The sequence below is a fragment of the Haliotis rubra genome, unplaced genomic scaffold (assembly GCF_003918875.1).
Source record: "Haliotis rubra isolate DU_JTF1 unplaced genomic scaffold, ASM391887v1 Scf1421, whole genome shotgun sequence".
NCBI lineage: Eukaryota > Metazoa > Mollusca > Gastropoda > Lepetellida > Haliotidae > Haliotis > Haliotis rubra.
In genome coordinates, this window is record NW_025765361.1 from 128,444 (window position 1) to 144,615 (window position 16,172).

Below are 16,172 nucleotides of genomic sequence, written 5' to 3' on the forward strand. Positions count from 1 at the left end.
TACTTCGTGGGGTGTGACTGTGGCCTCGTGAAACCCGACAGCCGTGGAGTCACACCCTCCCTGGACAACAGTTGAAGTTAATCTATTCTATGCACTCTACGTACGTGACCTGCGTCTAGATTTGTGCATCCATGGGTATAGTACCTCAATCACTTTCTCTCCCTTCCGCTGCTTTACCGCTCTCAGTCCGTCTCAGTCATCCATTGTGTAGGGCTACGTTATCTCCTCTCTCTATCTCGCAACCAACGTTGGCCTCTCTTGGCTTCGATCTTCCTCCCCCACCCTCCACTCCTCTCTCTTTCCCATTGTCATCTTTCCCACTCTCTCCTCCCCTTCCACAATCACACATCATCCGCGTAAGTCAGTTGTACCTCCACTCGTTCCTCACTCTTCCACTCTCTCTCATCTTGCGAGTATGATTATCATCAACTTCTACTTTGCCTAACCTCGTTTCTCTGTCTGTTCCACCCTCTCTCTCACCCTCTATAACCTTCCGAGTATGCTTTTCACAAACTTTTTTGTACCTCGCCTTGTTCCTAGTCTCTCTTTCCCCCACCCTCCATCTCTGTCTTTTTTCCTTGTCTCCCCTCCTCTATCTCTCCCCCTCCCATTCTCTCCCCCTTTCTCCATGTCTCTGTATGTGCCAATCTCTGAGCATCTAGCTCTTTCTCTCTCGCTCTCTGTCCATCTTCATCTCCCCATCTCTCGACCTTTCGTGCCTTCCCTCCATCTCTCACCCAATACCTCCTCTCTCTTTCAGTGATGTGCTGCTAGAAGGCCTCTACGCTATGTCTACCTCTACGTGTCTTACTTGAGGCCCCCTCCCCGTGGGAGCCCTCTTCCTGGTGACCTGAGTTGACCGCCTGTGCTGGAGTGGAGTCATCATGCTCGGGCTTGCAGTTCTCCGTGCTGGACGACTCCGTGTCGGTGATGTGGGTCTCTGCCACCACGGATTTCTGAAGATGAAGGGAGGAGATGAAAACCCGTGAAAGTCTGGGTGGAAGAAGCCGAAATACTCACAAGTGTAGTGAGAGAGAGATGGGTGATATTCGGGGGTAAGGGAGGCAGATGAGTGGAGGGTGGCTGGTTGGTTGGCTTGTTGTTTTACGCCGCACTCAGCAATATTCAAGCTATATGGCGGCGGTCTGTAAATAATCGAGTCTGGACCAGACAATCCAGTGATCAACATCATGATCATCGTTCTACGATATCACATATGTCAACCAAGTCAGTGAGCCTGACCAACCGATCCCGTTAGTCACCTCTTACGGCAAGCATGGGTTGCTGAAGATCAATTCTAACCCGGATCTACACGGGTAGTATGCAGGGGTAAAGGAGGCGGATGAGTGGAGAGGGGTGGTTGGTTTGTTGTTTAACGTCGCACTCAGAGAGTCTAGAGGAGAGAACAGGAGAACGAGCATGTATGAAAGAGGAGGGAGGAGGCGCACGAGTAGAGGAGAAAGAATCGTAAACAACAGTAAATATCTCCGTTGCATGGGTAAGGCGTTAGTTACAGCATGCTAAAGACGTCAGTAAGGGGCGTATCTCTTACCATGCGTTCCAGTCCCAGATGGTTATTCTTGAGGCCAGGTTTTCCGAACGCTTCTCGGGGATTCTTGCCCTGTTTCTCATTCTTCGTCGCCCCCACCGACATCTCCGACACCGAGTACTTGTCATCGTCATCGTCTATCCCAAACGCAGCTGCAGCGCCCTGAGTGACGGTGATCACGACGCTGTTTCGATGAGGTATCGCTTCCTGCAAGGTCAAGGTCAAGGTCAACGTCAGAAGAATTTCAAGGTTTCGCATCTGTGATGGCCAGTTATATGTATGATAAGCAGTCGCACTGTAAAATTATCGATGTGGAAAACAAACTAACGTTATGCTAAACATTCCTGCCAGGTGAAGGTCGGAAAATAGAAGAGCTTGTATCAGTGGACTGCAATATTACTGACGCGCCAACAGCATATCGACTTTCACTCCTCGCACTTCAAATCTTCAACAGGTATATGAGTTCGATGAAGCAATTCCACTTATTAAAAGCCATTAGGGGTTATGTGACTGCATGTAATAAATATAGGTTCACACGATACGGTGTGACATGACGAAGATGTTAAAGTAATACATTGCTGGCTTTGAAGTGCAATATTAGACAAAGCATGCAAGTATTTATTTTTAGAAAGCAGCCATTACGGCGTGTTTCTTATAATTGTTATTTCCTGACAACAACAATAGGTTTCGTTGACGTTGTTTAACAACAGAACTTGTCGACAACAATAGAGCACAATATCTTAGGGACCGTTCATGATTACTGGCTAGGGGGTGTGATGATGATTTTAAAATGTACAAAATAAGTGACACCCCCCGCATGTCATATACAAAATCAATGACGCCCTCCCCTTCCCCTAACTTCGAAGCATAATTATAAATGTAGTTTATGTACAAAACTGCTGACCATCCCCCACCCCACCCCAGTACATGTGTACAAAATTGATGACCCCTCTAGCTCCCAAGAACAAAATGGGTGACCCCCCCTTAAAATCATCATCACTCAACCCCCCACTCCCTAGCCATAAATTATGAACTGTCCCTAAGCAGCTTTCGTTTTCTTTGCTGTTGTTATTTCATTTTCATGGCAACACACCAGGATCCGTAAGGCGTATACGACCTCGCATATACCGACTACACCGCTCACAAATGAAAGAATCAGGCATTTTACGATGATACCAATATGTGGCATGTCTCCGGTTTTGTTTATCTCCATAGAAACACGGCTATACTACATGAAGCTACAACGTCACTCAAATAGACGCTATCACTACCACATCTTGGCAGCACTACGAACATCTAACTGAAACACCTGCAGTAAATAACCGGGCTATCTAAACAGCAGCAAAAGTAAAATAAAAGACATACAACTACGAAATGGCCAGATCTAGTTTCTCATATTCACCTTAGTGCCATCGTCCTGTGTAGATGAATTGTAAACGTACATGTACATTTTCTACACCTACAGGTGAATTAATAAATTTAATTCAATTTTGAAATTAAAAATAAAATGATCATTCAACATCAAACATCATTGAACATATTCTGTTTATAGCTGTGTTTGATTTTACATTAGTTTGATAAACATCGCGATTTGGTTTCGAGTTGGTCATGCAAATAACTGCAGCAAACATTTGTACGTGATATGTGTTACTTATAACAAAAAGCGGTGAGTGATTCAAAGCAAATACGTTTACTGTAAAACAAAACGTTGCTACCTTCTTCAGTGTAACGTCGTACCATTCAGACATTAACTGCAAGAATAATAAATAACATCTTGTGAACCTCAGACGAATGCTCGTCACAATGACCTTCGACCCTGGGGAACTGGAGGTCAAGGTCAAAGGTCAAGGTGCAGTGAGACAAAAATACATTAATCCGCAACATGAATATGTCAAACACGATTGCTTGCACTTACTATTCCTGATCCACTTCATATCATAAATAAAACAACGAAATATACAAAGTCTGTCAACAGTTGCCTCAAGTTTTGATAAAGTGTTGCATGACATAAAGTGCGGATCCACATTTTATTTGATATGATCACATTCTGTGCCCCACGTGCTCGTAAATCCGACAGATTATCAATGAATAGGAAAGAGAGTCGCGAGTAAACCACTCGTCTTGTACGGAGTTACGTCCCTTTGCCAAGACCAAACCTAAGACCATGTGCTCGACAACCAAGAATATCATGTGTATTTCAGACAGTTGCTGCAACTTCTACCGCTACACTCATTACGCAAAATAAAGTGTAGCGGTAGAATGTTCTTAAAATATTCATTTCTTTACCGATTTCGTTCAAATTTGACATATATGTTAATCATAACATATTCAAACAAAATACGATTGCAAAAGTCTAGATTTATTTTAAATGCTTGTCTAAACAGTGATTCGAACCCCTGTGTCTGCAGATATGTTCATGGGTGTCATCGCCAAAGCAGTCAACGTCTATGACCTGCCTCACGTCACATCCTCATCCCGCAGCAAACTCAGATGTGTGACATAACTGAAACACTTATCAAAGTCGGCGTCAATCCAAACTGTCTGTTCACCTCTTTACTACGGACCTGACTGGTGATTACTGTCTTGTCCCCACTATCATACATCACTGTCTGGATACCATCCTGTACAACACGTTACAGAGTCAGTGACGACCTAGCCACAAACGTCACTGTCTTGATTCCATCCTGTACAACACGTTACAGAGTCAGTGACGACCAACCTTAGCCACAAACGTCACTGTCTGGATACCATCCTGTACAACACGTTACAGAGTCAGTGACGACCTAAGCCACAAAGCCACGTTACAGAGTCAGTAAAACGTCACTGTCTTGATTCCATCCTGTACAACGTTACAGAGTCAGTTACAGAGTCACTGTGACGACCTAGCCACAAACGTCACAAACGTCTGGATTCCATCCTGTACAACACGTTACAGAGTCAGTGACGACGTCCTGATTCCATCCTGTACACAACGTCGCTGTCACCTTGATTCCATCTTGTACAACACGTTACAGAGTCAGTGACGTGACGACCTTGTACAACACGTTACAGAGTCAGTGACGACCTAGCCACAAACGTCACTGTCTGGATTCCATCCTGTACAACACGTTAAAGAGTAAATGAAGACCTAGCCACAAACGTCACTGTCTGGATATCATCCTCTACAACACGTTACAGAGTCAGTGACAACCTAGCCACATACGTCACTGTCTGGATACCATCCATCCTGTATCCATCTTGTACAACGTTACAGAGTCGTTACAGAGTCAGTGACAACCTAGCCACATACGTCACTGTCTGAATACCATCCTGTACAACACCTTACAGAGTCAGTGACGACCTAGCCACAAACGTCGCTGTCTTGATTCCATCCTGTACAACACGTTACAGAGTAAATGAAGACCTAGCCACAAACGTCACTGTCGGGATGCCATCCTGTACAACACGTTACAGAGTCATTGACAACTTGGCCACAAACATCACTGTCTTGATTCCATCCTGTACAACACCTTACAGAGTCAGTGACGACCTAGCCACATACGTCACTGTCTGGATACCATCCTGTGCAACACGTTACAGAGTCAGTGACGACCAAACCACAAACGTCACTATCTAGATACCATCCTGTACAACACGTTACAGGGTCAGTGACGACCAAACCACAAACGTCACTGTCTTGATACCATCCTCTACATTACGTTACAGACAGTGACGACCCAGCCACAAACGTCACTGTCTGGATACCATCCTGTACAACACGTTACAGAGTCGGTCCTGTATTCCACAGTGTTAGTTTGAAGATGACTGCGTCTGTCAAGAGTTAAACCAGATAATGCGGACTGGAATGTAACATGTGTGTAATTTCCATTATGTTTCTATTCTTTTCACTCATTCGCCCACAAGAGCGTATGAATAAATAGCAGGGCATCATCTGAACATCCCAGCAAAGAGTATTTCTCATACTCAAACTACAACACAACTTCTAATTTCAATAACTTCAGCGTACTATGGGCTCATTTTCTTATCCGGGCGGTGGGGTAGCATATTGGCTAACGCTTTCGCTCCTCGCGCCGAAAACCAGGGTTCGATACCCCATATGGATACAATGCGTGAAGACCAATTCTGGTGTCCCCCGTCGTGATATTGGTGGAATATTTTTAAAGCGGGGTAAAACCACACTCACTTACTCGTTTTCTTATATTCTTTCACACATCTATGGACAGTTTACATTCCACAAATTATATATTCCAACTTCATTAGTAGCAAGAGATGGAACAATTAACAAAACATCTTACTTGGCATATGCTTGGATGTTTAGATCCTTAAATGGATAAAGAAAATGTTATTATATTGCGAAACAAAAGATGCTAGTGATAAAACAGGGTAGTTTAATAGAGGGCCTATGTATGTAGAGTAGCTAGATGGAAGGATGTATAAATGTGTTATCAACGCACTGGGGGTTGATATTTATTTCGTTCATATTCCCCAAATGTTCAGACGTTTCACAATGAACGACAATAAATGTAAAGCAGAGAGAGACCATGCTCGGCTGCACCTGTGTTAGGTGTACACGAGACGTGTATGCTTCTCAATGTCATCTATTGTGTGTTCCTGTTGCCTCTATTCATATTTCTAAGATGCTGTGCTCATTGATCAAAGGCGCCGAAACAGTTTTTGCATGACGCCACACTGCATCGACGTCGCTACGCCATTCTCGTCAGCCCCCTCGTTATCAAACGCACCCTTGGTACAGTGTTTGTAATACTTTAATTTGCCAGTTGGCCATTAGGGCCTGGTGCCGCCTGCAGGCTTTAAAATCTACAGGCCCTGAATAAAATCTGCAGGCCCATTTTGTTAAAGTCAAACCAATAAAAACAAAATAGACTACACTGTACACAGTTTCAGATTGTTTCTACAAAATCAATGGCACACAGAGAAGTTTTTATTTGTTAAAGACTGGTGCTGACATTCCTACGCGCACAGCGCTGAAATACCAGGAGGTAAAGCTGTAAGTCATCGTAACATGATGGATCATGGATTTCCAAACGTTAATAAAGAAAGAAATATGGGAAAGATTCCAGTCGAAATCTTAAAGAACAAATAAACTTTGGTTTTTTGTACTCTTAGAACCATTACATATGAAAGATTTGTGGTTAATCTTATGCGGAACACCAAATTCATTCTTAAAAAACTTGTGGTTAATTCATACCGAGCGATTAAAAGTGGTCAAAAAGTCGCCTGCTTCAATCTCGCCCGCCAACGAAACCACAGACAGGTTACGTAACTCTGTCGCCAGAGCACTGCAGTGACGTCATATGAGGAAGGATTTTCAGTTATTTGTATAGAAAGTGTGTAGCAAGCTCGTCATTTTGATGATTTCTCGACATCAACGACGACACGCCGAATCGTTGCGCTGTCGTCAATTGCTCCCAGGGGTCGGGCGATGGTGTCACCATGCACAGATTTCCACAGGACCCCGCAGTTCGTGCTAAATGGGTTATGTTTGTGAGTGCGAAGCGACCGTTGTGGAAGCCTGGAACGATATCTTACTTGCGTTCAGATCGCTTCACGGAAGTTAAAGAATCAAAACTACTTACTAGTTGTAGTAAAATATGTATATAATTGATAACCATAACGATTTTCCATGACACAACTTGTAATGTAACGAGTTCTTCCTCGGAAGCGAGGTTGTCGTCGAAGTGACAATATAATTGTAAGTAGTATTATATTGACACCCACCTCGCTGCCACGAGAGAAATTGGTATGTTATAAGCTATGTCATGCAAAATCCTATTGGCCATTAATAAAATACATATTTTACTACCAGTAGAAAGTAGTTTTGATTTTGTAACAAACAAACCTAAATAGCATTTATCCTCAGACTGGCGGACCTGTTATAAATTCATTAACTGAATCGGAAAAAAAGCATCAGGAAACAAAGAATCGGAAAAAAGAATCAATTTTTGCTAGGAAGAAAGAAACAGGAAAAAAAGAATCAGTTGACACATTTATTGGTGGAATAATGAACCAATATCATAACCAATATGTTTTTTCATCTCCTGTCTACACCTGGCATACTTGATCTTTGCTTCTTCAGGTGCATGGTGGTGATCTGTCTGGAGAGTTGGATTTTCCATGTCCAGAGTGGTGTACAATGATGCACAGCAGTTAAGACTAGACTTCTTTGAGCACTTCCACCAGACCTTGTTCTTTCTTGTACAGTTTCTGGTGTACATGTACCCGTTCCAGCAAAGCTTCTTGCCACCCTTGTTGCTCTCTATCACCTCCATAATGTCTTACCTCAAACTGACATGCTTTACTCTTATATAGATATATTGGTACCACTATCAAAACTAATGTAACTATATACCAATAATACTTGATTGGAAGCCAGTTAATCCCTTAATAATATACTGACTGTAAGCTTTTTCATAAGCTGATTCTTTTTTATGCTGTTTCTTTTTTTCCGTTTCTTTTTTTCCTGATTCATTTTTTCCTGATTCTTTTTTTCCTACAATCGTTCGCGACAGGGCGCGCCATTTTTGAAAATCGTGAAGTCATGGGCTAAAGTCTCTTAGAATAAATGAGATTATGGTTTGTTTTCATCAAGTTAGAAAATCAAACTACTTTCTACTCTTAGTTAAATATGTATTTGAATCATGACCAAAAGGATTTTGCATGACACAACTTGTAACATAACGATGTCTTCCGCGGAAGCGAGGTGGGGGGTCGAAGTGACAATACTGCGCGATAAATGTCTTGCTACATTCACGTGGTTAACGTCCACTCACCAGTATGTAGATACTAGTCAATGTACGTCTTTATATTTGATCTTATTATCCCAATTAGTTTATTATCATACTTGTATGCATTTTGAAACGTAATAAAAAGCAGGCGATCTGCTGATACTTATAGTGAATTTATAACAGGACTGTAATATCTAGACATTTTATAGTTTGCCAATGTGAATTATAATTCGCACACACGCCCTAGTGTATGTTGTCTGTTTCATTACACTTCACGGCGAATACAATGTTCTGCTACGACAAATGAATAAAAACAAAATGCAAATATTAAAATTAAAACAGATTAAAGTTATAGAAACAATGTCAGGCTATTACCTTGTTCGAGGAATGTATCCATCAATATCCACAAAAACGAGTGATATGCCATTCATCTGCAGCTGTTCCAAGAGATGTGTCTTTTAACAGTCTAATATACGAAAAAGTGATATATCGTTTCAGGTATTTCACGCTGGTGTATAGTCTCATTGGTCACCCAAGATAGCACACCTGGCAACTAATTGCATAATGTCCGCCATTCTTTTAAAAAAAAGTAATTTAGTTAGCCAATAATAAGCAATCAATCAATGTATTGGCGGGTAATCCTTTGAAAGAAGGACGTTGTTTTTAGACAGACGCAGACACGACAGAGTGTATTCAGTATAGATTAGTAAATATACATAGATAAACACTACCTTTTGACAAATCCGCTGTGCAAGATAAAAGTAATTAATCAATCAGCGTGTTATCGGTTAATCCTTTGAACGATGTTTATAATGATGAGTATTTACTCCAGACACCAGAAGTGCCACATGGGAACCTTTGTCGGGTAATCTAAGTGTGTTATCACTAGTTATACCTGTTATAAATTCACTAACTGACCATCAAGTGAATGATGACAAATAACATGTGTAGGTTTATACCACCTAACACGGGTTACAACAAGGGAGTATTAGTTGCTGTATTGCATGCAATTTTAATTGCATGTGAAAACTTGTGGGCCGACACTGTTTTGAGAATACGAACAGAACTTCATTGTTGCATAAGAAATACATATAAGCATTTGCTGTGTGCTAAAACTGTATGTACCTATTTACCTAAGTAAATTTTCAGATTCTTCTAGCAATGGCAAAGTAGGGTTGTTTAGTTTACGGATTCAAATAAATAAAATGTCAATTTTTAATATCATACGTAATAGACGTCATATCTTTACATGACATGATTAAATATCGAGTTAAAAAAACACAGAAATGGGATCAATTTGGATCAGTCATACCATCCAGGCATAAGAAAACTTAAAAAAGCCCACACTGCTTTGATACTTTATTACGATCAGACAAGAACTACCGGGGATATTTTCAAATAACTGCATCTGATGGGCATCCACCCTTCTTAATGTCGCACCGTTTAGGTTGAAGAAATTAACCGTAACTGTGATGAGCGAGGCTGATCATCGTTTTCTCTATCACTAGCGTTTGGCTCGAACAATAGGGCCTAGCGACACCAAGCGATTTAGACAGAATCGTCTATGAAACAAGTTGTAACTCGGAAACTAGGCAAAGCAGCAGGAGACAAAATTAAATGACAGTAGATTGTGAGAACATATAGCTTTCATTTTTCACAACAGTTGTCACGATTTCAGGTTTATACAAACCTGTAAACAAGATAATTTACTCCCTGAAATGTACATGAATTCTAAAGCGCCCCTCGTATGCATATTTCACATTACGTCACGGAGACGCGTCCCTCTGATTGGTTGAAATTTCTTTCGCGGGGGAGAATTGTGCATTGTTGTCAAAAAGCTCGATTTAAGTTAATTAAAGATCGAAATTAATAGTTTAAATGACGGGGTTTCATTTATTACGATGCAAATTAGTGATATATGTATTTGTACCCCCCTAGAGTATAAGTGATCTTTAAGAAAACCATTAACAGATAATTTACTGAAGGCCATAAGGGCCTGCAGATATTTGAAACTGCCGGCCCGATACAATATCAACCGACCTCCGGGCCGGCGGTTACTTCGACAGCTGCCTTGGTACACCGACGTCACGATGCATGTCAGTTGTCATCGCCTCGTACAGTCTCCCACGGCAAACTACTCCGTAACACTCCGTTTCTCGGTTTGCAGTTGCTTCGCTCGGCTAACATCACTGATGGAAACATTACGTTTATGCTTTTTCGACGAATATAATGTCTCAGCTCGACCCACAATTAAACAGCGACACGGGAACGTTCGCAATGCCTAGTTACACAATGCATCTGTGGAATGTCGCGTGACTAGTCAGCTTCATCTGGATGTACAGATCCAAACTTACGCTGGTAGTAGAAATGCGCGTTCATATTGCCCCATACGGTTTACGTTAATCACAGATGCAATTAAAATAATTTAGAGAAGATATTTAACCCGAACGTAAACCGTCATCAAACTGCGTATCAGTTGTTTTTCTGGTAACGTTCGTCTTAACATAGGGGGGGGCAGACACGTCAACAGAACAGCACGTCAGTTTGCCCTGAACGAAAATTGTTTGGCATCTTAGTAAAGCATTACAGCACGCGTCCTCGTACTTTAACTATAATAGTTCAGGGCAAATGTGTACTCTCTTATACTCTAAATAGGGGTAGAGCGAACTATTTTTCTTAAGCAAAATGAAGTAAGGGTGACTATTTGGCAGAGCATTTAAGAACAGGGGTTAGTGTATGGGTGATGTACAGCAACGTAGGACTTAAACTCTATATACATCGCTGGTCCCCGAACTGCCAAAGTACAAGCACGTATATATACGGTTGCCTGACTACGAGAAAGGCGCTGCGTGGAAATACTAGTTTTTCATTACCCCTCTGTAACCCACTTTCCTCACGCCCAGTCGTTTGTATACCAGGTGCAGTGATCCTTCCAGTCATCAGCGTCATGACTCACTGATTTGGGATACTGTAAATTGGGCTTACATACATATCATTAGATGGGATGAATCACTCTGGTCGTATCTGAGCCACATATTGCGAGATTTGTTGACATACCAGTATCTGCAGCCTTGCCACTCAGCTACAATGTGTGAAACTCAGTCTAAGTAAACTTAGGCTCAGTATTATTCGTTGCACTGCTATACTGAGTCTAACAAAACCTTGTACAAGGTCGCGTCCGCTAACCTTTCAGCGACCTATGACCGTCCAATCAAACGCGAGACAGCCGAACGGATTTAACCAATCAGACAACGACTACTTGTTAGGGTACGGCGGGACTTACAAAACGGTTTTTGATTTTCACTTCCCTGGTCGCTGACACTGATCTATCAATCAATCAATCAATCTTTATTCTCTTTTAACCACCCACGGTGGTACAAGAGCATAGGTTACATAGTATACATAAATTTAATTGCATTGTTGGAAGATCGTTGCATTATTTACAGTTTTTGCGTAGCTTTAACACGGTTATTGATAATAGATATAAACTTTGATAATTTCTTAAGAATAGACAGTTTGTTGGATGCGAACAATGATTTCATCTTATACAAGTTAGAGAACGTACAATAATATGGTTCAACAAAAGAAAATCCGCAATAACACACGGATATTTGACCTGGTTACTATTAGCTCATATTTCCGCAAGATAACTTTCTTGAATATTGACAAAAACGCTATTTTCAGTGACTGTTTACACATTGCGTCCTCCATGTGTATCACTCGGAAGCGATCGTGAGGAAAATAGCATTCAGAATCGTTCGAGTTTTTTAGGTAAAGGTTCAAACGGTATGTGCGTATGTTAACTTTCGCGATTTGGTGAGCTGTGTTCTGATTGGTCAGTCCAAAAGGTTAGCTGACGCGACCTTCTACTGGGGTTTGTTAGACTCAGTATAGCAGTGTAACGAATAATACTGAGCCTACGTTTACTTAGACTGTGTGAAACTGTACTTGAAGCATATTTTCAGCCTTTCTGAGAACGGCCTTTAGCCTCTTAAGCCCCACTCAGCTCCAACACAAATACCCAGCAGACCGCGACGACGCTACTGCATTGGCTAAACTACGTATACGCGATACGAGTGCATCAATACAAAACACATTTAGGCAATACAGTATATCAGGATATTTATATCGCAAGGGTCCATGATACATCGTTGTATCGCCACAAGAGACGATATATCCCGATACAACTTACATACTACTTAAGGTTATAAGGAGTATTGCATTAGGAATGGGAAGGGAGTCTCTTTGAAATTCCCCTGAGTTTTAAACACAAATTGAACCATATAGGAATTGTTTGTGTCTGCTATCTTTGTTACATGAACAAAGGAGTTGTTGTATAAGTGAAATAATGTCAACATATTTCAAACTCTGTGAACTGTAGAATACTTTTCTTCAAGTAATTGACATATGTTTTAGTTGTTTGACAAATAACACCATTTATTAACAACTATGAACGATGTCTTAGCTTTGTTAAGAAACAGAACAAAGAAAAGGTAGAATTTAGAAAGCATACTTAAGAGTTTTTTTCAGTGATTCTGAATTCTGATATAAATTGCATTGATTTGTTTGTGAAAGCATTGGTGCAGAAACACAACTTCCCAAAGGAAACTTCAGTTTCAAACTTATATTATATCAAGGTATACTGAATATGTTTGACTGTTCTTTCTTAAGCATTAAATGCTGAAACTTTATTAGATGAACAGAATTTTAACAATGCGTGAATGTAACACAAGTTCTGCTGAATAACAAATACAGATTCGGTCATTGTAATCGTGATGATAATCGTCTCGCAGGTTCTTTGCCAATACTTTCATGATATATCGTGTCATTAAACTGGTATCGGGATATATCGTCTCGCCACTTAGGCCACGATATACAGCTCTAGTAACCTAGCATGGTGCCCTTTGAACCAGAACAAATCACGTCGCATGTTTGAATTTCTTTAACATGTTTACAATGTGCTCAAATGTCGCATTGTTTTCGAGTATCAAATTATTGCTCCATCCTCTGTTAGTTGAAAAATCCCATGTACTATTTGTTCCTAGTGTCTTTTGTTGTATTCAAACACATCGTTGTTGCTAAACATCCAGTATTTTTTGTATGTTCTTTGAATCGGTCACGGGTGGCTTTGTTGCCTTAGGAGACAAAAGTAGATATAAAGAGTTGCGTACCTTGGGCACGCAGAACATTGGCCATTGGTTCAAATCTCTGTTGGCACCGGTTGTTTCTAGATTTGCCAGCACTACAAGTATGCCTTCTCAAACTGGTAATCGGTCACGTCGCGATATAACTGAAATATTGTTTTAAAGGGCATTTATATCCAGCCCACTCACTCACTATTCACCAACGTTAGAATAGACAAATGAAATGTTCCTACCATGCGTCAGTTCAAACAACACCCAAAATAAAAATAGTCCAGTCACTCGACTCGGTGTGTCAATATTCCCCCCAGCAGTTATTAACAGACTGGATATTGTACAATCACAGCCGTATAGCTTACCACACACACACTCTTTGAGGCTCTACCAATAACGTCGGTGTCGGTGTGTATGGTTTCAAGCCGCTTTTATCATTAATATTCCAGCAATATCACTGCGGGGGGACACCGGAAATGTACAGGTGGGGATTCGAACCAAGGTCTTCGGCGTGATGAGCGAACGCTTTAACCACTAGGCTACCCCATCGCCCCTCTACCAATAAGGGATCCATACATTTACATTTACGTTAATAGTAGCAAATCAACATAGACGACATTAAGAAGCCCAGTGAATAGCAGAATTTCACAAGTCACGATATGACTCTTGTTTAACTCGAAAAAGTTGCAAATGTCCGTATAGCCCTATAATTAAAGCAATAAAACGAAGTTGACTGTTTATGCATTTAAAGTGAGACGTTCAGGATAAGGATTGTTTTGTGAAGGGAAATCCAACCATGGCGTTGAGTACAGTTTGGAATCCGAGGCCTTAACTCGAGAACAAAGCCTTCAGTTGCAGTATGTGTAGAGAGGGTGAGGCAAGGAGCTCCTACATCACGCCTTGTATTCATCCGCAGCCACCGTGACGAGCCAGTGAAGTTAAGGGTGAACAGATCTCGACTGACAGGGTGTCTTAAATAGTATTGGAACTCAGTGAAGCATTCATGAGACATGTTAGCGAATTCCGCGAATACTGCCGCCATTTTGGAACAGAGAACATTCAGTAGAGATGCAGGAATGCATGTAGACGTCACTAAATGAATCCACGCTCACAGATACAGGCTTGACGACATACACTCCCTCGCACTCGCACACATCTATTCCTCCTTCTGTACAAGACCCGCGAAGGTCCGGGTGAGATTGAATCTTCAGTAACCCATGCTTGTCATAAGAGGCGACTAACTGGATCGGGTGGTCAGTCTCGCCGGCTTGGTTGACACATGTCAGTTCCCACTTGAGCAGATCGATGCTCATGCTGTTGAACACTAGATTGTCTGGTCCAGACTAGATTATTTACACACCGCCGCGACATAGCTGGAATAATGCTGAGTGCGGCGTAAGACTAAACTCACTCACCTTCTCACACAAACACACAAACACACACACACACACACATACAACTGTATATCAGACGTTCCCTGGGGCAGGCTATACAGCAACTATTATAGCTGACGTTTCAGAGTTTAGTTAAATGCTACTTCAAATGCTACACTTCTGAGTCATCACTGCTGGACTGCTTGCTCCATACATGTTGGATGAATTGATGCTGGGGTTTGTATAATCCATGAACACGAGTACAAACCTAAACACATAATAAAGACTCCGCAGCCATGCACATAGTTTCTGTCACGCCTACGGAACGTAGCACAGCGCATGTGCACAGGGCTTTGTGTGCACGTGGGTGATTCTCAACAACACAGTTGAAGCAAAGAGTACATGCCTTTGAATATTCCCATGTGTATAAGTATATAAAATGGAACTATAAGCTACAGTATTAGTAGATTATTTTCAGTGTAATTATATAAGCTGAAGTAAAACATAATAGTGTAAGTGTATAAGTTGAAGCATACGAATAAAAGCTGACGTATACGTATATAAATTATTATCAAATAATTATTATTAAAGTTGCAATACAAGTATATAAGCTGCATTTCAATGATGTAAGTTGAAGTATAGGGTTATAACCTGAAGTATAAGTATAAAAGTTACAATGTAAGTATATAAGCTGAATTGTAATGATGTCAGTCGAAGTATAGGTTTGTAACCTGAAGTATAGCAGCTATAGTATAGGTATAAATGTAATCTTAGGTACATAAACAGACGTTCCTGGCAGTGTGGGTATATGTAAAGAGTGAGGTGCCCAACAAGTACCTCACGCCCGCCCCTGCTGTTTCACACCTGTACACATACACAGTGGTGTGTACATAGCCCACTTCATGGTGTGTACTGCATATATACATAGGCTCCGGTATGTCCCTCACACACAGATATACATACAGACTTATATATATATATATAGTTTATTCGATTCATCACAATATTTACACGGTACACCATAACTAGACCGTAACCATATCTAGACTGTAACCATAACTAGACTGTAACCATATCTAGACTGTAACCATATCTAGACTGTAACCATAACTAGACTGTAACCATATCTAGACTGTAACCATAACTAGACTGTACACCATGGCTTAACGTACACCATAACTAGACTGCACACCATATCTTGACTGTACACCATGGCTTAACGTACACCATAACTAGACTGTAACCATATCTAGACTGTACACCATGGCTTAACGTACACCATAGCTAGACTGTAACCATATCTAGACTGTACACCATATCTTGACTGTACACCATATCTAGAGTGTACACCATATCTAGACTGTACACC

The 16,172-nt window shown here is 41.1% G+C and overlaps 1 protein-coding gene across 1 annotated transcript in view; it reads right to left on the reverse strand.

Moving 5' to 3' along the window:
* The window catches only part of LOC124269137 (myosin-VIIa-like), a 64,809-nt gene that overhangs the window by 27,726 nt on the left and 20,911 nt on the right, over positions 1-16,172 (reverse strand). Inside the window, exons 2-4 of the mRNA XM_046704157.1 lie at positions 3,265-3,300; positions 1,553-1,756; positions 797-956 (exon numbers count right to left, since the gene is read on the reverse strand). Coding sequence (XP_046560113.1) covers positions 797-956; positions 1,553-1,756; positions 3,265-3,300 — 400 coding nt within the window. The remainder of the gene's footprint in view (positions 1-796; positions 957-1,552; positions 1,757-3,264; positions 3,301-16,172) is intronic.